The sequence below is a fragment of the Podarcis raffonei genome, chromosome 14, assembly GCF_027172205.1.
Source record: "Podarcis raffonei isolate rPodRaf1 chromosome 14, rPodRaf1.pri, whole genome shotgun sequence".
Classification (NCBI taxonomy): domain Eukaryota; kingdom Metazoa; phylum Chordata; class Lepidosauria; order Squamata; family Lacertidae; genus Podarcis; species Podarcis raffonei.
Window position 1 is genome coordinate 40,267,854 of NC_070615.1, and position 21,908 is coordinate 40,289,761.

Consider the following 21,908-nt stretch of genomic DNA (forward strand, 5'->3'; position numbering starts at 1 on the left):
CATTTGCTGTGTTTATGTAAATAGCTTCCAAGTGATGTCAAGTTATGCATAATCAAAATACTGTATGCTCACTCTGTCTTCCCTGCTCGCTCACTTATTTTCTCTGTGCCCTTTTTGTAAGAGACGAGTCGTCCCCTTCTGGAATCCATTCAGTGGCAGCTCAGACACTTCAACGCTTTCTGTCTTTGTAAACAATCCTGAGCCGGTTCTCTCGTTCTTTTCAGGAGAAGCAGCCCCGCTTGTCTGCCGAAGTGTTTGGAGAAGACTCTGAAATCAGCTACGACCAACTGTACAGATTCCTCAAGTATTCTGCTTTGGGGAAGCGCCACGATGCAACTCATCCCAGGTAGTCACTTGTCCCCTTCCAGGTGTTGATGGGCTCACAACTCCCATTCTCTCATTGAGGTTGAGAACTGGAGTCCAGCAACATCCTGGAGGACTGAAGGCTGCCCATCCTTGCTATATGTTCAGTCTAGGAGTCCATCCTACATGCTCCAACAGGAATAGATCTCACTATAGACCATCACCTAATGCCATTCTCATCTGCTCTGATGAGCTGTGAGCCATGCACCTTTGACGCCTCCATTAGCCTGTGTCAAGTTTCTGGCACCGACATAGATCACATCAGCACCATGCATTTAAAGCGCATGGTTTCCTCCAAAGAATTCTGGGAACTGTATTTTTTTTAAATAAAATTTTTATTAGTTTTTCAACATATATTATAAGACATTACAAACAACAATACACAAACAAACAAACATATAAACATGTATAATTTCATAATCTTTTTTTCTTATACCCAATTTCAACGACTTCCCCATGCCTCCCTTTTCTGCATCCCTGTTTTAAACTTTTTCAGCAACCCCTGATCTAAATTACCTATAAATCCCTTTCCTTAACCTTTTTCTTTCCTCTTATCCAATCATTTATCGCTGCAAATCTGCTATGCTTTACCCATGACATTTTAACACTCACTAATTTTGCAGCAATTTTTAAGATAAAATTTAAATTTCTTCCAATCTTCTTCCACCGTCTCTTTCCCTTGGTCACGGATTCTGCCCGTCATCTCTGCCAGTCCCATATAGTCGATCACCTTCGTCTGAGAATTCTGGGAACTGTAGTTTGCTCCTCGCAGAACTGCTATTGCCAGCATACACAGTTCCCAGGGATCTTTGAGGAAAATACAGTGGTACCTCAGGTTCCATACGCTTCAGGTTACATATGCTTCAGGTTACAGACTCCGCTAACCCAGAAATAGTGCTTCAGGTTAAGAACTTTGCTTCAGGATAAGAACAGAAATCTAGTCCAGTAGGAATATTGATTTCCTTTGTTTTGTTGAACAGATGGATTGATTTGCTTGATTTATTACAGTTTCATTCAAGAATCCCAAAGAGGATTACAAACAATAAATAATAAGAACATGGTTGAACATAATAAATGCAGCATAAATCATATGGGATAATTAATGGCATTGTGGAGAAAGTAGCAAAATTTCTGAGAGATGCCACATCACTGTAAGACTCAAGAGGCACTTTTTAACCTTAGTTTTATCTTAAAGCATCTCCTATGAACAGATGCCAATTTTACGCTTTGACTTAAATACTTCTGCATCCTGTTCATGCCAGTAAGGGAGATTGATGGAGAACATCACAAATGCAGCGTGAATCATCTAGAACAAGTAACAAATCATCAGTGAAACAATTGCAGTCTATAAAACACTGTTAACAAAGTAGCAACTAAAAAATAAGCTGAACACCACAATTAAAGCAAAAGTCGTGTAATGCGATCAACAAATCAGTACAGCATTTGTAAACTAGGAAGCAGCAGACAAAACACCATGTCCCGGACTGCTTTTCCAAATTCCTTGCCTTTCAAAAGCAGCTTTGCCATGTGCTGTTGGGAGGCTATATTGTGAAGGATGTGGTCAGGAGAGAGTCCTGGGGGCCTGGTAGAGATACCTGGGGGCCGCATTCAGCACTTGAGATTCCCCAGCAGTGCTGCAGGCCTTCGCTGCACTGAATGAATATTCTCCTTCTTCCTTAACCATGCTCAAGAGGGGCAAAGCATGCAGAAAGTTCCTGGTTCAGTTCTTGGCATTGACTTAAAAAAAAGGGGGGGGAGACTCACACAGCAGGTGATAGGAAGATCTCTTTGACTGAGAACTGGAGAACTTGTGGCAATCAAAGTAAAGGGTGTTGGACTAAAGAGGCATAAAGAGCATTTACAGTCCGGCGCCCGGACACTGAGGTCCAGCGCCGAGGGCCTTCTGGCTGTTCCCTCTCTGCGAGAAGCCAAGTTACTGGGAACCAGGCAGAGGGCCTTCTCGGTAGTGGCACCCACCCTGTGGAACGCCCTCCCATCAGATGTCAAAGAGAAAAATAACTACCAAACTTTTAGAAGACATCTGAAGGCAGCCCTGTTTAGGGAAGCTTTTAATGTTTAATAGACTATTGTATTTTAGTGTTTTGTTGGAAGCCGCCCAGAGTGGCTGGGGAAACCCAGCCAGATGGGCAGGGTATAAATAAATTATTATTATTATTATTATTATTATTATTATTATTATTATTATTATTATCTTTCTGTGTCCCAGCGCTGCATCAACAACATTGACCAGGGCTGGAAACCAGGTCCTTGTCCCTAAAATACCCATGACCAAGGAACCTGCCTTATACTGAAACAGAACGCAAGAAGGGCCAGCGGGGTCAGGCCAATGGCCCATCTAGTCCAGTCTCCTGTTGTCACATTGGCCAACCAGATGCCTATGGGAATCCCACAAGCAGACCACGATCACAGGACGACTGGTCTAGCAAGCTCAGTATTGTCTACACTGACTCTCCAGGGTTTCAGACAGGACCTAGAGATGCCTGGGGATTTGAACCCGGGACCTTCTGCATGCAGAGCAGATGCTCTGCCGCTGAGCTACAGACCTTGCCCCCCCCCATTACCGTGCTTTGTCGCCCCCCACCTAGAGAAAGGCAGGAGGCTCACCGGAGCGGTAATGGCTTTCCCTCTCCCCCTGCTTTGTGGTGCAGCTGGTGCCGTGTTCATCACCGGAGGCGTCTGGCTGGCGTAGTGGTGGTGGTCCTGCGGGACGTCGGTCAGCTCCACTTCGACCGCTTCTACCTGCAGTTCAAGCATCTCCGAAAGATATTCAGACATGTAAGTTGACCAGCCGTACCGTAATCCCTGAGGCATCTGGGCAAGCTCCTATAATCGGGACAGAGCTCCTATAATCAGTTCCAGAGGGCAGCAAACTAGGGATGGCAAACCTCAGTTCTGTGGGCCAAATGTGCCCCCCCCCCGCCGCCGCCGCCCTGGCTCCTGGACATGCCCCTTATCAGCTTTGCTTTGTATTGTTTTTGCCTGGCTGGAATGAATCCTTTCATCTCCATCCGTCCATATCGCACACACAGATAAGAGGATAGAGAGGGGAGGTGCATATGTTTCAGTTTGTGTAAAATTCACATCCATTGCACCACCCACTTTTCCCTCTAGCTCTGCCCCCTCAACCCCCCAGAAGTCAGTTGAGAAGGGAGAGTTACCTTCAGGCCAGAGAAACTTCCCCACCTCTGCTGCGAACCCTTTTTCAGGCTGGCAGGTTTTGTTGCCTGATTTGCAGGAATGAAATAAAGTGACGAATTGGACGTGCTATTCTCCCTTGTTCTCCCCACTCTCCAGCCACAATCTGTGGCCACTCAAGAGGGCACCAGATATTATTATTATTGTTGTTGTTGTTGTTGCTGTTGTTGTTATTTTCATTTTCACTTGTACCCCACCCATCTGACTGGGTTACCCCAGCCACTCTGGGTGGCTTCCAACGTATATAAAAAAATAATTAAACATTAAAAGTCTTCCCTATGCACTCTCCCCAAGAACTTTGTCTACCAAGTCTTGGCACACAGGGCTCCAAAACCTAGCTGCGAATATGCGTTTGCGTGATGTGCTTCTCTTAACACAAACGGTACGTTCTGTCTTTTGAAAGAGACAACTGTTTTCCACGCAGAATAGAGTCTGCTTTAATGTGCTCAATTTCTTTTCTTTTTATTTTTGGTTTTCCTTACAAGTCTCCTCTGAACAGGATGCTTTGAATGAGTAAACTTTGCCCAAGTTATTTTTTTGTGTTTTTTTAGCGGTGGGTGGATGTGGGGGGGGGGGCTTTCCAGTGGCAAGGAAACACATGTCTTTAATTGAGAGCAAATTCAAGACTTTCCAGGAATATGCCGTCGCCAGTCCTTGCCAGCGAGACGAAGACTGAGCTTTCTCTGGCTCCTGCCTGGAAGTCGAGGTCATTAATACGATAACGACACAAAAGAGGCCCGTTTTAGTCACTCCCATTTCCCTGAAAATGTTATTTGTCCCCCTGCGCAGACCTCCCCACCATTAAAGCAACAATTGCAGGCTCAAGAGTGAGGCAGTTTAAAAATGGCTGTATGCTAGTGTGTTTGGACTATACTAGACTATGACCTGGGAGATGAGTATTCGGAAAGATGGTGGTTCTATCACCACTGTTGGAGGGAGTATATTTCTGAATACCACTGACTGGTAATCAGTCACAAGCAAGGGCTGTTGCTCTTGCTAGTTGGCGACTGCGAGGGCAGGATGCTAAGCTAGCTGGACATTTGGCCAGAGCTCTTCTTACGAGACCAAGTTTCAAATCCTTGGCCAGAGAGCTCACAGGGTCAGCCTAACCTACCTCACATGGTTGCTGTGAGGAATAAAAAAGGGAGGGGAGGCAAACCCCGAAGGGGGAAGTAGAATGGAGTATCCTAGAATTGGGCACGGCTGGTTGTCTGGAGTGCTGAAAAAAGGAGCCCTCTGCACTGCAACATTTTATTGCAGACCCTGCTTGTTTTCTGCCTATTAATAGGGGTCTGTTTATGCAGTGCGTCTGTTGCACGTGCGTTTGGAAAGTGTTTGGGCGCTTCAGCTAGCGCGGAGGTGAAACTTAAAAAGACAAAAGACCAGGATCAGTCGGTGGACCTCTATCACGGGGAGAAGGGGAATCGTCGTTTGCTCGATGTTTTGATGAATTAAAAATCCTTCCAAATGACACGTACATTCAACATAAGAAGAGCCCTGTTCAGTTAGGCTAAATCTCTCAAGGGCTGTCACATGGAAGAGGGAGCAAGCTTGTTTTCTCCTGCTCCGGAGGGCGGGACCTGAACTGACGGCTTCAAGTTACCAGAAAGGAAATTCTGACTAAATATCAGGAAGAACTTCTGGACAGTAAGAACTGTTTGACAGTGGAACGGACTCCCTGGGAAGGTGGTGGACTCTCCTTCCTTGGAGGTTTTTAAGCAGAGGTTGGATGGCCATCTGTCATGGATGCTTTAGTTGAGGTTGCTGCATTGCAGGGGGTTAGACTAGATGACCCTTCCAACTCTACAGTTCTGTGATTCTAGTCTAGCATCCTGTTCTCGCAGCAACCAACCAGATGTCCATCAGAAGCCTGCAATCAGAACCTGGGTACTACTGCATGTTTGATCAAAAGGGAAATCCTGTAATTTTTCAGCTTTGGACTTTCCTGGTTAGGCGTCCACTTATTTCTATCTAGGCTCTGTTATTTCCAGAACTATCAACCTCAGAAGTTTTGGACTTGGGCCACTGTCTTGAAATCTGAGTGGAGGGTAAATCTACCACACCGCTTTCCTTAGTCTGTGGGACCCCCTAAAACATGGGTAGGCAAACTAAGGCTTGTGGGCCAGATCAGGCCCAATTGCCTTCTGGATCCGGCCCGCGGACAGTCCGGGAATTGCCACATGGATCGCCAGCACATGCGTTCTTTCCCTCTCACACAGCGGCGGTGGCGCCTCCTCCCTCCTTCCTCCTGGCTTCTCCCCGCCCTGCCTAGAGGAGGAAGGGGACTGGGTTTTGTTGGTGCCAGCAGCAGCAGCTCTCGAGCAGCCGCCATTTTAAGCAGCCCCTCTCTGGAGCCCTTTCACACGCCGCTCATCGTCCTGCCACCAGCCCCTGCCGCTTGCAAGACACGGGTAAGCAGCCACCGGGGCTCGTGGTGCTCTTGCATCATTTCCCCCCAAAATATAGTCTGACCCCCCACAAGGTCTGAGGGACAGTGGACCGGCCCACTGCTGAAAAAGTTTGCTGACCCCTGCCCTAAGACATCAAGCAGGAAAGAAAAATGTGGGGTTGGCACATGGCTTCCATAGCAGCCCCTTAATTACTTGGCCTGACCTTTTGTTCAGTTGTGTATTTTGGCACCTTCTCTGTCCGAATATGCGAGAACTTACGTAGCTGCTATTCATTCATGTTAAATTTATTTGTATGCAGGGTTTCTGGACCCGACCCAACACTAGGAGTCAGTGAAATGTATTTTTAATTACTGGGGTACCAAAAGAACAAAACAAAACCCCACCCAAGTTTTTCTTTTTCTTTTTGGTTTTGTTTAAGCTTCCCGGCTTTTCCAGCTGCCATATGTGTCTGCTTCGTTTGTTTTTAAAGTTATCTGCTGTTATTTTCCATGTTGTTTTTAAGTGTGGTGTAATGTTTTGAGTATTGGACTGCAGCCTGGGAGGCCAGGATTCGAATCCCCACTCAGCCATGGAGCTCACTGGGTGACCGGGGGGGCAGTCCCTGCTTTTCTCAGCCTCTCCTACCTCACAGGGTTGTTGTGAGGATAAAATGGGGAGTGAGGAGAACAGTGCCACCACCTTGAGCTTCTTGAAGCAGAAGGCGACCTCTAAATGTAATAAATAAATAAAGCTGTCTTCGTTGCACTTTGTGCATTTCCTTAGGGTGTGTTTCAGAAGGCGTTAAATAAACAAGCAAATGGTGACATTTGGAGTTGTGGAGAGTTACAGGTTCTCCATTCCTGGATACAAGAGAAATCTCGCTGTGACGCACATGTTTCTCTGCATTTTCAGTTCTTTGGTTTGCCATGTCCTCTGTGTCTTTCAACAGCGCTTCTCTCTGCCCCCGGCCTCTGATGACTTTATGAAAGAACTTTGCGGCTTGGGAATAAATGACGCTCCACAGATCAGCAGGCAAGGTATTTAGTATTTGTGTGTACAGTGGTACCTTGGCTTACATACGCTTCAGGTTACAGACTCCGCCAACCCAGAAATAGTACCTCAGGTTAAGAACTTTGCTTCAGGATGAGAACAGAAATCTTGCTCCGGCGGCGCGGCAGCAGCAGGAGGCCCCATTAGCTAAAGTGGTGCTTCAGGTTAAGAACAGTTTCAGGTTAAGAATGGACCTCCGGAACAAATTAAGTACTTAACCCAAGGTACTACTGTACCTTATTTTACAAGGCGTATTATACTGTGTATAAACTGCATTATACTGATTTACTGTAAATTTTGTTCCATTTAATCCCTGCAAGATGGCCACAAATATAGCTTAGCTTATACAGCGGCCAATAAATAAATACAGTGGTACCTCAGGTTACAGACGCTTCAGGTTACAGACGCTTCAGGTTACAGACTCCGCTAACCCAGAAATAGTACCTCTGGTTAAGAACTTTGCTTCAGGATGAGAACAGAAATCGCGTGGCAGCCACGCAGCAGCAGCAGGAGGCCCCATTAGCTAAAGGGGTGTTTCAGGTTAAGAACAGTTTCAGGTTAAGAACGGACCTCCGGAACGAATTAAGTACTTAACCCGAGGTACCACTGTACTTGAACCCCGGTTGGTTAAAATCCCTTGCTATTCCAGATTGGCATGTGTGGCTCTCCTGTTAATCTGACCTGGCGTCCGTCAAACACATGGTACAGCTCTGCCCAAATAGTTCAGTCCTGAAAGCACAGCACTGGCTGTCATTGAGCCTCTGGGCCAAATTCAATCTGTTGGCACTTGCATATAAAAAGCCTTAAATGGCTTAGGGCCCAAAGGAGCGACACAGGTTTCCTGCCTGACAGAAACTAGCACCAACTGATGCCTGTGAGCCTGCCACAGATTCTCAACATACAGCTCAGGATTCTCTGCCATTGAATCGTAGAATTGGAAGGGACCAAGGGGGTCATCTAGCCCAACCCTCTGCAATGCAGGAATATTTTCTCCAACGTGGAGACTGAACCCTTGACCCTGAGATTAAGAGTCTCGTGCTCTTAACGACGGAGCTACCCCAGAGCTGTTTCAGAGTGTGCAGTTGTAGGCCACAGGAAGGAGAAGTAGCGACCCACCAAACAGAGGAGCCAGAAACCAAGGGTTTCCATCTGTGGCTGCTGGCTGCTCTACACCGTCAGGGTTCATGCAAGGTGCCTAAAAGGCAGGAATTCAACAGGTGATGTCTTCTGTCACTGCCTCTCCACCTGCATGAGACCTGCTTCTACTAGATCTTGAAGACTTTCCTGTTTTTGTCCTCTGTTAAGAAAAAGATAAGTTGCCTTTTTTTTAGCAGTCCACACAAAAGCTGCCTTTAATTTATTTTGGATTTTTTTAAAAAAAACCAACAACTTTAAATTAGAATTTTAATTAAGGCCGCAATTCTCAGCAGACCCGCTTGGATGAAATGTGCATGACTTGACATTTGTGCAGTGTTGAGGACAGGGAGTATTAATGCAATGTATGGAAATGCAAGTACTGTAGAACCCGAAACAAAACCTGGCTGTATGGAGTGCTCCTGTTCGGAATTTCAGCCAGCCATGCTCTTTTCAGGGTACTCCATTCCATTCCCCCAGTTTTACACACACAAACACCTGTCAGTCAGCATTCTGTGTCCAATGAACACACCTGGTCCTAATTGAGTTGTCTTGCAATTCCAGCCCCCCACCCCCCGGAGGTTTATATTCTGCAAACTGTCTGGCTCCCACAACCCTGCTGACCCCTCCCTTTGTTCTCTATTTCAGTTACGCAGAAAAATCCCATAATTCATAAATATGGAGAAGAGGCCCATGGGCTCTCCAGATATGTCCTTACTGCGGAGGAGATGCGTCTCAATGATTACCCCTTGGAAGGTAAGCTCCTGTTATTGGGGAAAACAGAAACGCACATTTGTGATTACAGTTAATTTGCAGATTATTTGAAAAGTGGGGGGATGCCGTGGTTCGGGGATGGAGCACATGTACCGATGTGTACAAATTCTCTTAACTATTCAGCATCACCAATGGAATAAAATTAGGCAGGGTAGCTTGAGAAGGTGATTCAGGTCAGACCCCATGACAAACCGTTGTTTATATGCTAGCTGCTGTTTAGAACCCATACTATTGTTAAAAAGTCTGCTTTTGTCGTCTGCCACCTCATCGCTTACCGTTCTAGTCAGTCATGTGGTGGCAAATTTAGAAGCGCAGAGTCCCTTCATGACGATCACAGCCACGCCTTCTCAAAGCCACGTCCCTTCTACAATCATACGATAATATTATAATTATTAAAGGTAAAAGGACCCCTGAGCATTAGGTCCAGTCGTGGCCGACTCTGGGGTTGCAGCGCTCATCTCGCTTTATTGGCCGAGGGAGCCGGCGTACAGCTTCCGGGTCATGTAGCCGGCATGACTAAGCCGCTTCTGGTGAACCAGAGCAGCGCATGGAAACGGCGTTTACCTTCCCGCCAGTTTACCTATTTATCTATTTGCACTTTGATGTGCTTTTGAACTGCTAGGTTGGCAGGAGCAGAGACTGAGCAACGGGAGCTCACCCCATCGAGGGGATTTTAACCGCCGACCTTCTGATCGGCAAGTCCTAGGCTCTGTGGTTTAACCCACAGCGCCACCCGCGTCCAATAATTATTAAGTAATCATAATTATGATTCATTGCACCAATCATTGCAGATATCCTTGTGCTCCCTTTCAGCCAGATCTACCCTTTGTTGGTGGGCAAATGATTTTCAGAGTACTCGGATATATTCTTTCAGACTGAGCTAAGTTTCATTTTCCTTGGCCTTCCATCGTACGTCACAGAACTTGCACACCGTTCTCTTGAAATGGAAGCGCCAACCACACTGGCTCTTGCCATGTCTTTTGGAGCTGAAATACCTCCACTTCCTTCTCTAGGCCTCAGCAACTGCAGCCATTTTGTCCGCACCTGTTGTGATGGCCCAGCGACAGACAGCAGTCCCCTCTTTGGGCTGGACTGTGAAATGGTACGTTGGCGTGACACTCACTGACAAACAAAAGAAATGAGTGTTGTGCTTGTGTTATGTTTCCTTGCCGTATCTGAGGCTTAAACTGTGGGAGACCTTCAGCGTGAAACGTTGCCAGGTCTTTCCTAAAAGCCTCCTCAGCAACTCTGAGTACTCGAACCAGCCCTGGTCAGGAGACCCCTTTGCTTGTGGGCTTGTACTTACGTGGCAGGGGTTTGGATGTTGTGGGGAGGAAAGCAAGGTCTCAGCCTGAGCCAGTCAAGACTTTCCTTGATGTTCTTTGCTTCTCAATGTTTTCCCCAGTGCCTCACCGATAAGGGATCCGAACTCACGCGAATCTCAGTAGTGGATGCCAGTGGTCGGTGCATTATGAATGAGCTGGTCAAGCCCAAGTTACCAATAAGAAATTACCTCACAAGGTACCCTTGTCACCCATTTATTCTGTGGGGGAGAAGGGGCAGAAAAACCCCAAGCCTAGGTGCTGCAGGGGAGTGTGTGTGTGTATCCCATAAATTGAGAGTTAGCACGTGGGACTTAGAATTGCTTCTGTTCAAGATACTCTCAGCTACCCTTTTCCCAGATGTTGCCAGACAACAGCTCTCACCAGCTGGTCAGAGATGAGGGGAATTGTACTCCAACAACACCTGGGGAACCAAGGCTGGGAAAATCTAAGCCATTCCTCCCCAAAATCCCTTTTCTGTTACCCTGCTTCCCCTTCTGTGGCCACTGAGCATTTTTCAGACTTGATGGGGCTGTTTGGATGATCCTCCCCCTGCCCATAGGGTTTTCTTTCAAGAATTGTTATATTTCTGCAAACCTTCCCACCCACACTGCACTCATTCAGGGACCAGCTGAGATCCCCCTCTGCTACCTGGGTAATGCAGATTTGGCAGTATAAGTATCGGCACTCACAGACTGATCATCAGAAATGACGTACCCTTTCTGGACAAACCTACATTTCCCTCTTTGGCTGTCTGAAGCGACGCAGGCCGTTCTGTGACACCCCTTCTCCCTGCAAAGGCCAGGTCTGAGCTGTTCCACAGGGAATGTATGATTTGGCCAAGAGAAGGAAATTCGGGATGTTTCAAATCAGATTTTAAATGAAGAGGCCAGGCGAGATTCTGTGCCTTGGATTCTCACCAGAGTTTTGTCTTGGCTTAAAAATGCAGTGTCCCTTCAGGGGCTCTGACTACCCCTCCTCTTGTGTTTTGAAGTTACTCTGGCATCACAGAAGAGCTGCTTCTTCCTGTCACGACAACCCTTGCCGACATCCAGGTCCGGTTGAAGAAGCTGCTGCCCTCTGACGCGGTTTTAGTGGGCCACTCTTTGAATTTTGACCTTCAAGCTCTAGAAGTGAGTCTGTGAGTCTCCTTTCCTTCGACAAGTCTCACTCCTCTCAGGGCTTGGACCTCTTGCGTAAAGGGCAAGGAAATTGAATCTGCATGTTTAACCTTAGAAACACAGGGAGCTATACCGAGTTAGGCTCTCTGTCCATCTAGCCGTCTAGGGGCTATTATCAAGGATTGTTATTAATGCTGGGCGATATGTGTGATCTTGATGTATACCAGTATGTCACGACGTCTGAAATAAGGATGGAGCTGTGTTAGAGGCATTGGCTGGCTTCACGCATTTTACTCCACATTGTGATTTTTGCATAGTACACACACACACACACACACACACACACACACACACACATCATGATTCGCAATGTATTGCCAGGTCAAAAATTCTGAAACCAATATCATGATGTGGACTTGAAACTGGTTTTGAAAGATATATATTGCCCCTGGCTTCCAGTTCCGTTCTGCCTTAATTTAGGCAGCTCCCACGACAGCGGGAGACAGCTGGAGAAGGAAAAACAAGGATGATTAAGGGTAATTATCCTTGCAAGGATATATTACCCAGCTCTAGTTGTACATAACATAACAGCTATGTTCTACCTCCATTGTTGGAGCCAGTTTGCCTCTGCATACCAGGTGCTAGGAGTTGCAGGCGGGCAAGGTGCTGTTTGTTTATTGCACAAAATTCATACACCACTTACAGAATCGTAGAGTTGGAAGGGACCCCGAGGGTCATCTAATCCAACCCCCTGTGATGCAGGAATCTCAACTAAAACATCCAAGACAGATGGCCATCCAACCTCCGCTTAAAAATCTCTCAAGGGAGAAGAATCCATAACCTTCCGAGGGAGTCTGTTCCGCTGTCGAACAGATCTTTACTGTTCAGAATCTTGTAACTTGGAAGCCATTGGTTGTAGAAAACCTCAGAACAGCTTGCAGAAAGATAAAGCAGTAAAATCAAGGGAAAAAGTCACAACCACACTTTTATAAAGAGTATAAAAGTTAAAATGCTAAAACAGATTAGAATCGTCTTAACTTTCTAAGCCTCTTAAGTAGGATTTTCTGAACAAGAATGTGTTTAACAGGTGTCGGAAAAAGCACAGGAAAAGCACCTGCTTGATCTCAACAGGCAGGGAGTTCCAAAGTGCCGCCACACTAAAGGATCGAGTGGGACTCAGCTACATTTGTAAAGATAAAGCGCTTTATATGTATTATAACACTTTGACACCAGATGGCACTGTGGAGTCCTGTTTTTCGCCAACGGGACTTCCCTGTGTGAAGTTTACAACGTGTTTAACTGAATCACTTCTTGGACGTGTCTAGATCCAGCCATGGAGGAAGGCGATCTTGAGTCATTGGCTTTGTGTCCTGCTTGCAGGCAGATTCCCACAGGCATCTGGTTGGCTGCTGTGAGAACAGGACGGGCTGCTGGCCTGATACAACAGGCCCTTCTTGTTCACTATTAGTATTTTTCCAGCTTGCAGGCTGCAAATCTGGGCCAGTAGCAAAAGATCGAGTTTCCTAGCCTTGTTTGCAACTTAAAAATGACACCCTTTTTTGAGTCATGTATTCTAACACCCCTCTCTGCTTCTTCCAGATGGTGCATCCGAACATTATAGATACTTCTCTTCTTTTTGCCAGGAAGGGTGGCAAACGATTCAAGCTCAAATTCTTAGCAGAAGCAGTTTTAAGGTAAAGTATTTCCCCTGTCACCCATCACCCCCAAGCTATAGAATCATAAAGTTGGAAAGGGACTGTGAGGCTCATCTGAGTCCAGCCTTGTGCAGTGCAGGAATCCTTTGGCCCAACATGAGACTCAAACCCATGACCTTAAGATTAAGACTCTCATTCTCTACCAACAGTTTAAGTCAGTGTATAATAAGTGAAATGCTGAGCTGCTGAATCATGAAAGGCGATCATTCTAAGCAGAAGATTTTGCAATTGATTAAGGCTGGAATCCTATCAATGCTTATCTGGGCTCAATGGGGCTTGCTTCGAGTATGTAGTTATATAGGATCACACTGTATGTATGTATTTATTTTATTTTATTTTGAATTGAATTGAATTTATATACCTGAAGGAGCATCTCCACCCCCATCACTCAGCCCGGACACTGAGGTCCAGCTCCGAGGGTCTTCTGGCAGTTCCCTCACTGAGAGAAGCGAAGTTACAGGGAACCAGACAGAGGGCCTTCTTGGTGGTGGCACCCACCCTGTGAAACGCCCTCCCATCAGATGTCAAAGAAATAAACCTCAGCCCTCCAGATGTTTTGAGACTACAATTCCCATCATCTCTGACCACTGGTCCTGCTAGCTAGGGATCATGGGAGTTGTAGGCCAAAAACATCTGGAGGGCCGAGGTTGAGGAAGCCTGGTTTAGGGCTTTAAAGGTCAGCACCAACACTTTGAATTGCGCTCAGAAACGTACTGGGAGCCCATGTAGGTCTTTCAGGACCGGTGTTATATGGTCTCGGCGGCCGCTCCCAGTCACCAGTCTACTCTGACTGGCAGCAGCTCCCCAGGATTTCAAGACGGGGTCCCTACCAGCCCTGCTCCAGAGATATGCCAGGGATTGAACCCGAGACATTCTGCATGCAGAGCAGGTGCTCTATCACTGAGCTACAGCCCTTTTCCAACCTGTGAGGGGTCAGATTGTGCCAACTTCCACCCCAAGGTTTGGAAAACAGAGCAGATCCCGGAAATCACAAGGAGATTGTCTTTGCTCTCGGCCACAAAGGGGGATTCTTTTCATGAAAGAGCCATTCTGCAAGGCAGAGTGTGCTGCTACCACGGCCCTCGCTGCATTGCCGCACTTAACCCTTCTGCACATCTTGCTTTTCTCCTCTGCAGGAAGGAAATCCAGCGCACAGACGGAAGCGGCCATGATCCAACCGAAGATGCCAAGTGTGCCCTTGAACTGGCCCAGTATTTCATCAGCCAAGGACCCAGGAAGGTATGTGGGTTTGCATCTTTTGCGCTTCTTTTCCTTCCCTCCTTCCTTTCTTCCTTTCTTTTGAAAAATATTTGTCTGCAAAAGGATTGTATGCCTGCTGACAGCTTGAAAGGGTGTGTAGGGAGGGAGAAAATGCCAGGGAGCAACGAAAGAACCAACCCTAAATGTTTGGGATGCAGTACGTCAAAGCGGGAGAGGAAAGTAAGGGCTTGCTTGCTTTGCCTTTGAAATAAGTTTGTGGGATTTAATTCGTTAATTTGCATTGCCGGGGTTGGGCTAGATGACTCTTGGGGTCCCCTTGCAGCTCTACAGTTCTGTGGTTCTGATCAGGTGGGGTTTGAGTCTGACACTCTAGGGTGACTGCAAGCCCATTTCGACAAATTAGTCCTTTTCAAGCCCAAGTAATCTAGAGTCCTTGGGAACAGTTTTGACGACAAACTCCTTTGTGGAATGTAACCAATTCCTCCAAATGCATCACTGACCCATAGAAAGGGTTTAGCTAGAGCAGCTGCTTTCTTGATGATGAATTCTTCACTCTGAACCATAACCAAATGTTATATATCCCCCCCAAAAAATGCAAATAATATAAGAATAATACACATGGCAAATGCTGCAAATAGGACACTTCACTCAAATTACATTCCCTCACTCTCCCTGGAGCCAGAGCAGCCGAGCCACGACTTCCACGAAGCATATTTTATAATAGCTGTGAACCTGCTGCCTTGTGTGACTGATCATACGGAATAAAAACAGATGTTGCAAGTATGCAGATAGGTCAGGCTTGTCACCACGAGGTCCCAGAGCAAGTTACAGCACTGTGAAAATATTAAAATCAGTTAAAACGATCTGCAGTGAGAAAGATCAGGCTGGGTCCTAAATCTGCCTGCCTCTGCCCGATCTCAAAGACCAGGTTAAAGAGGGATGTCTTCAGCAGAGAACAAAAGCTCTGCAAGGTGTCGGGCAGACCTCTGTGGGGAGGGAATGCCACATCTTAGAGCCATCACAGAAAATGGCCTCTCTTGGGATATCTACCCCACAATGAACTACCAAGAGGGCCCCCTTAGCCTCTCTGAAGACCCAAGAGGAGCTATAGATGGGGAGCTCTGCTGATAAGATTTACAGGCCCCCAGAATGGATGTGGTTAATTTGAGTTTAATCTGGAGAGTGCAAAGGAGAGCTGTCACTAAATCCTGGAGACAGGGAATCGTTCCCTCGCAGAGCCATTGGTGTGAAGGTTGCTCTGCAGGGTAAGAAGGCAACAAATCCCTGCCCCAAAGAGCTTACAATCTCGAATGTGACCCCCCGAGGAGACAACAGAGGGAGAGGGAAGTATTCGGGGGAAGGATAAGTGCTCAGTTCAGTTTGGAGTTCTTAGGCTTATTAGTAATACAGTGGTACCTCGGGTTACAGGCACTTCAGGTTACAGACTCTGCTAACCCAGAAATAGTACCTTGGGTTAAGAACTTTGCTTCAGGATGAGAACAGAAATTGTGCTCCGGCGGCGCGGCAGCAATGGGAGGCCCCATTAGCTAAAGTGGTACCTCAGGTTGAGAACAGTTTCAGGTTAAGAACGGACCTCCAGAACGAATTAAGTTCTTAACCCGAGGTACCACTGTACTACATGTTGTTGTTGTTGTGTTAAGATCAAACCCTTTTGGCAAACTCTAAAAAATAGTTTAAACCATTCCAACAAAACCTAAAAGCACCCTACAGATGTACAATTAATATTTCATAGATGACCCAGTCACACCTCAGGAAAAGCATTCTTAAAACCATCACATATTCTGTAGGCACCTAAAGATAATGAACCCCCATGACGCCTGCCAAATTTCAGCTGATAATTGAGTCCAGAGGCTTAGTTGCAGTAGGAGGTGAGGGATTTAATTTCTGCTCTGCCAGAAGGTTCCCATTTTGACTGCCAGCAGTGGCCTAAAGTCTGGTTTCCATCGCCATCTCCTCCCACATGGTGCCCTCCAGATTCTGTTGATTTTCCGCCCCCCCCCATCATCTCTGACCGTTTGCCCCCCTGACTGGGGCTGGAAGGAGTTCAAAATGTTCAGAGGGTTCCAGAATGGGGGAAACGTGATCTAGTTGCAAGAAGAAGAAGAGTTTGGATTTGATATCCCGCCTTTCACTCCCCTTCAGGAGTCTCAAAGCGGCTAGCATTCTCCTTTCTCTTCCTCCCCCACAACAAACACTCTGTGAGGTGAGTGGGGCTGAGAGACTTCAGAGAAGTGTGACTGGCCCAAGGTCACTCAGCAGCTGCATGTGGAGGAGCGGAGACGCGAACCCGGTTCCCCAGATTACGAGACTACCGCTCTTAACCACTACACCACACTGGCTCTCTTTTCTTCAAGCCCCCTTTTCTTCCTGGGTGCCAAGACCTCGCCCTAATTCTTAATATTGTACGGGGGCATAATTTGCAAGGGAAATCCGCGCAAACGCTTCCACACGCCCCTAGCGAAACACCAAGATCAGAAACCTGCAACTGTGACTGAACGCAGACTCTGGAAAGGGGAATGTCTGGTGAAATTATATTGGCTTCACACCAGGTAGCAGAGCTGAACCTGGAAGCAAGACAGCTAAAGCAAAGGGAGACGGGAGAGGCATGGAACGGTGCCTTGCCGCAGCAAAAGAACGGGGTGAGGAAACCCATCCAATGGTAAATAACCTTTGTGCTGTGTTTAATTCTCCTTTTGGGGCAGCCTTTGCCTGAGCGATGTGCGTATCTCAGCCTTCCGTAGCACCATCACTCCACTTAGACAAGTTATTATTGTGCCGGCAGAGTCTCTGGAAAGAACACTGTGCAATTCAGCTTCCCGCACCTTTCAGGACACATTGTCCGCATGATAATCCGCTTGCCTTCATCTAACGATCCGTGGTCTTGTCGCAATCGCCAGTTGTTGATTTTGCAAAAGGAGCCGGAGCTGGAAAACTCAACATTTTAGCGCTCTTGGCTGTCTCCTTTGTCACAGTTTAATCTGGAATTGCCAACCTTCGTTCACTCACTTTGTACAGCAAATCCAGATGGTATCAGCCTGCTGCATTTTGGATTTTTCCTGTGTTGGCCCCATGTTTTTTCAGACCTTATTTGTTATCACTGTTTTGTGATGCAGTTCTATTACATTACCACCACCCCCTGTCCAGTGTGGACTCAAAAAGCACTATTGATGTTTTCCAGGGTAACTGTGCCTTTCGTTAGAAGTTTCCTTGCAAGTTCCCACTTGCCTTTAATTAAATATTTCCTCCTTGCATTATGAAGCATAATAATATTGTCCAATTTACAAGGGGTTGTCCATTAAGGACTTTTGAGTATCCTACAGAGCTATATAAATATTGAACATTATTATTATCTAACCAAAGTGAGTAGTCAGTTTTAAACATGACAGTGGGTTTGTCTGTCTGTCTGTCTGTCTGTCTGTCTGTCTGTCTGTCTGTTTTAAATAGATTTTGCTTTCATTGTTGGTTTTTTTGTGTGTGTGTCTTATAGCCTTCTAGACATCTTGCACTCTGTTGGTCAAAAAACATTGCTTCTGGGACAACAGAATGAGGGAGCTTCCTACAATTGTCAAAATCAGACTGGCTCTCCTAATAAGCAAGTGAGTTATAAATATCCCTCCGGGCCTTGACATTTTCTCCTAGCTTAATATTCATTTTCCAAAGCTGAGAAACCCCACACACCTTGGTCCTTCCCAACAGAAGCAGGAAGGTAAACGACGTTTCCGTGCGCTGCTCTGGTTTCGCCAGAAGTGGCTCAGTCATGCTGGCCACATGACCTGGAAAAACTGTCTGCGGACAAACGCCGGCTCCCTCGGCCAATAAAGCGAGATGAGCGCTGCAGCCCCAGAGTCGTTTGCGACTGGACTTAATTGTCAGGGGTCCTTTACCTTTTTCTTTTTTCTATTTAACTGTAAGTGTATTTTGCTGACAGAGCCTTTGTCAGCCAGCTGCCCTCCTGATCTTTTGGGCTCCTGTCAGTTCCAGCCAGGCTTCTCTCTCTGGCCTTCAGGAGGACTCTCCACAGGCCACACCCCCTTTCTGCGGGCCACACTCCTCAATGGCTGTGCTTCACACCCTCCTTGAGAGTTTTTGCTTGGCTGGGAATGTGTCCTTGGAACTCTGATAATGCCTCTTCCTTATCCAGAGGAAGGGTGTGTGAGCCTGTGTAGAAGCTACGTAACTTACTGTACAAAGGTAATATTTGCATCCATCGCTCCGCCCATGTTTGCATCTGGCCCCACCCACCACTGTTATGTGACCCTCAGAAGGTTTCCCAAAAAGGAACACAGCAGTCCTCAGGCTGAAAAGCCTTCACTGCCCCAAATATTTGTTTTCCATGCAGTCAGGTTTTCACTTTTATTGACCCTGCAGCCCATGACTCCAAATGTCTCCTACCCAACTTTCTCTCTGTTTAGGTACTCCAGAGAGCCCTGGAAGAGATTCCCGGGTCCTCCTTCAGCGTAATTCAGTTTGCTTTGGATTCTCAGCATGCCACACCCAACCAGGTTGCAGAAACAGTTTCCAAGGTAAACCGCTTCCCTATATCCTTCCACAGGGGTGGCCAAAGCAAGACCCAATGCAGGTGTGGGGAACCTTTATTATTATTATTCAACAACTACCAGACTTTTAGAAGACATCTGAAGGCAGCCCTGTTTAGGGAAGCTTTTAATCTTTGATATATTACAGTATTTTAATATTTTGCTGGAAGCCACCCAGAGTGGCTGGGGAAGCCCCGCCAGATGGGCGGGGTATAAATAATAAATTATTATTATTATTATTATTATTATTATTATTATTATTATTATTATTATTTCCAGGTGTTGCTGAACTACAGCTCCCGTCTATGCCAACAAGCAAGCCCAGAGGTGATGGGAGTTGTAGTTCAGTGACATCCCAAGGGCCAAAAGCTTCCCCAAAATCTGATTGACAGGAACGTCTCCGGATGATTTGCTATTGGTTGGTAATGCTTTCTGACTCCCTGTTTTGATTTGATTGTGTGTTTTTAACAGTAGCAACAACAAAATATTCTCCTCTCCCTAAACTAGGCTGTTGAGAAGAATAACTTTTTTGTGGGGTGCATAAAACCAGGAGTGGATTTGTGGGTGGCCGTTCTGTGAAATCCTGCCTTGAGTGAGCAGTCCTGAACCAATGGGAGGGTGAATGACTCAGCAAGTCAGGCACTCAACCTGGCTGGTGTTGCTATGGTAACCCAGTGCACCTGGCAGCCTTATCTCAAGAGCACCCAGACATGGAAAATGTGCTCCTCAAAACACAAGCCCAAGCACTGTGTAATTTAGCCCATTATTCACATTACACCAACATAACATATCTCCTTGTCCTCCATGATTTTGTCTAATCCTCTTTCAAACTATCCATGTTTGGGGCCACCACTGCCTCCTGTGGGAGCGAGTTCCAGAGTTTAGCTGTGTGAAAGAAATGCTTCCTTTATCTGCCCAGAATCTTCTCCCAAAGCCTTATGATTTGAGGTGGAGAGCAAGTTACTTAAAAAAAGAAGATCCTGGGGGTCCAAAATGCAACCAGCCTTGTTCTGGAACAGAAGTGAAAAACTAATTTTGTTTTTAAACCCTCCCCTTATCGCAGATGAGGACCAGGCTGGCCAACATGCTGACACTCTATGCAGGCCCATTTGCCAAAGACTTCTGCCTGAAGTCTCTGAAGAGAACCTTTAAGAAATACGGCCATGTTCTGTCAATAAGGGCCATCACAGAAACATTTGAGGTAAATAAGCAAAAGGAATTCTGCTAGGATGAGGGAGGCAGCACATGTAGTTACACCTCTTCTTGGTTTTTTTTACTTTTATGATTTTATTTTCAAAAACCTTGTACTGAATTCATATTATTTTTTTATTCTCAATGTTTGCCCTTTTTCTCATTTGAAGTTTCTGTTTAATAATTTTTTATTTTTTTAAAAAAAAAGAAGCAGCACCTGTGTTGGGGGCTTTTGTAGTGGAAAAATGGGATACAGGTTTTCTAAACACAGTTGTCCGTTGCCGCTGGCTTCATATCATGGTTTGCAAATGTGGCTTAAACCACAGTTGGGACTCACAGGAAACTATGGTTTAACGAGCCAGGCATGTGGGGGGGGTAGGCAGCCACATGGCTTGTTCTGAGGTTGGTAAAACCATGGTTTATTGACCTATGACCTGGGCTGATCTGTTGCAATATTCTCTTTTTCTAAAGCCCCACGTCTGTATCCAGTATGAAGTGCTTGAGGCTGCCCAGCTTGCCCTGGAGAGTCTCAATGGCGCAGAAGTAGCAGGATCCTCAATCAAGGTAAGCTCATATCTTGCCCCTGCATTCATGACAGTGTTGGGCGGAGAGCAGCAGTGGGCAGACACAGCAGCATCTTGTCTTCCACCATCATAAGTCTCCGAACTCTCCAGTACTTTGCTTCGGATATAAATTGGCTCCCATCATCATCATCATCAAACCTTTTCTTGGCATCACATACAACCATCCAAAACAAATCAGTACAGAATTAGCACTTCCCCAGTGGCACAAAACATTTGCTAAAAGAAAGGAGGGCAGAGCAGTCTATCGTCACATCTCTAGGTCTCCAGGGAGATCAGGCATCTGCAGTGTATTTCAATGACAAAAAATCATGTTAAGCAAAATATTTCCACAGTAGACCTGCATGGAGCCACTCGCCTGTGGCGCATACAAATTGCCTCCAAGTGATCAGGCTGCGAAAGAAGGTGTGTGTCAGGGGGAAACCCACCCTCTGCTCTGACCTGCATCTTCCAAATTCCTCTAAAGCATTACATGCCCATTGCAAGCCCACCAGCCCCTTAAGTAATGCCCTTGTGCACACAGGATAGAAGGCCTCTGGACTGCAGGGTGCCAAGTGATGGTCTGTTTCTCCTCTGGTGCCTTTCAGCTTCAGAGACCCGTCACTGAGGAAACGCTCGATTGTGAGGTGCTGGTGAAGGAGCTGGAAGGAGATGCAGACAATGAAGGCGTCCTTTACCTGGCAGGATTGGGGAAAGCCCAGAACGAGGCAGGCTTGCGGGAGAAGCTGGGTTATTTGAAAGACCTAAATGCCGTTTTCCTGCCAAGGGATCCCAGAACCGGAAAACAGAGGAATTACTGCTTTCTCAGTAAGTACAGCACCTGAGGAACTGGATTCTAGGCGCCATAATAATAAAAAATAATTTTATTTTTTATATGCCGTCTATTCCTGCAGTTTCTTGGATGAGGGGAGGCAGGCTTTTGAGCAAACAAACACCATCCTGGGAATCTCCCCCAGCGAAAGTTAATCTTTGTTATTTGTCCTGGCTGAGGAAATAGCACTCAATTGATTTTTGTGTGTGTTTTAGAATTCCACACACCAGAAAGCGCCTCCCATGCTCTCGAAGCCATAAGGGAACGGACAGCCAGAGGCAGCCAAATGCAGAGCAGGAGGGCTCTCACGCCCGCGCGTCTCCACAAATGGTTTCGTCACGTGAATCAAAATGGCGGGAAGCTCCTTGCTCCGCAGCCACCCCTTGAAGCTCATTTCCTGGAAAAGGAACGGCCCTTTGCTTCGGTGAGCTTTTTGCCTTGCTCTCAACGTGTCGTGGGAAAG

General features: G+C 46.5%; 1 protein-coding gene across 2 annotated transcripts in view; it reads left to right on the forward strand.

The window, feature by feature from the left end:
- REXO5 (RNA exonuclease 5) overlaps positions 1–21,908 on the forward strand; it is a 42,819-nt gene that overhangs the window by 3,381 nt on the left and 17,530 nt on the right. For both annotated transcript variants that reach the window (XM_053366113.1, XM_053366114.1), the window contains exons 3-18: positions 225–346; positions 3,033–3,159; positions 6,919–7,006; positions 8,802–8,909; positions 9,941–10,029; positions 10,333–10,448; positions 11,244–11,382; positions 12,970–13,064; positions 14,222–14,324; positions 16,877–16,986; positions 17,815–17,923; positions 18,740–18,850; positions 19,926–20,063; positions 20,525–20,617; positions 21,222–21,441; positions 21,661–21,869. In XM_053366113.1, coding sequence (XP_053222088.1) covers positions 225–346; positions 3,033–3,159; positions 6,919–7,006; positions 8,802–8,909; positions 9,941–10,029; positions 10,333–10,448; positions 11,244–11,382; positions 12,970–13,064; positions 14,222–14,324; positions 16,877–16,986; positions 17,815–17,923; positions 18,740–18,850; positions 19,926–20,063; positions 20,525–20,617; positions 21,222–21,441; positions 21,661–21,869 — 1,977 coding nt within the window. The remainder of the gene's footprint in view (positions 1–224; positions 347–3,032; positions 3,160–6,918; positions 7,007–8,801; positions 8,910–9,940; positions 10,030–10,332; positions 10,449–11,243; positions 11,383–12,969; positions 13,065–14,221; positions 14,325–16,876; positions 16,987–17,814; positions 17,924–18,739; positions 18,851–19,925; positions 20,064–20,524; positions 20,618–21,221; positions 21,442–21,660; positions 21,870–21,908) is intronic.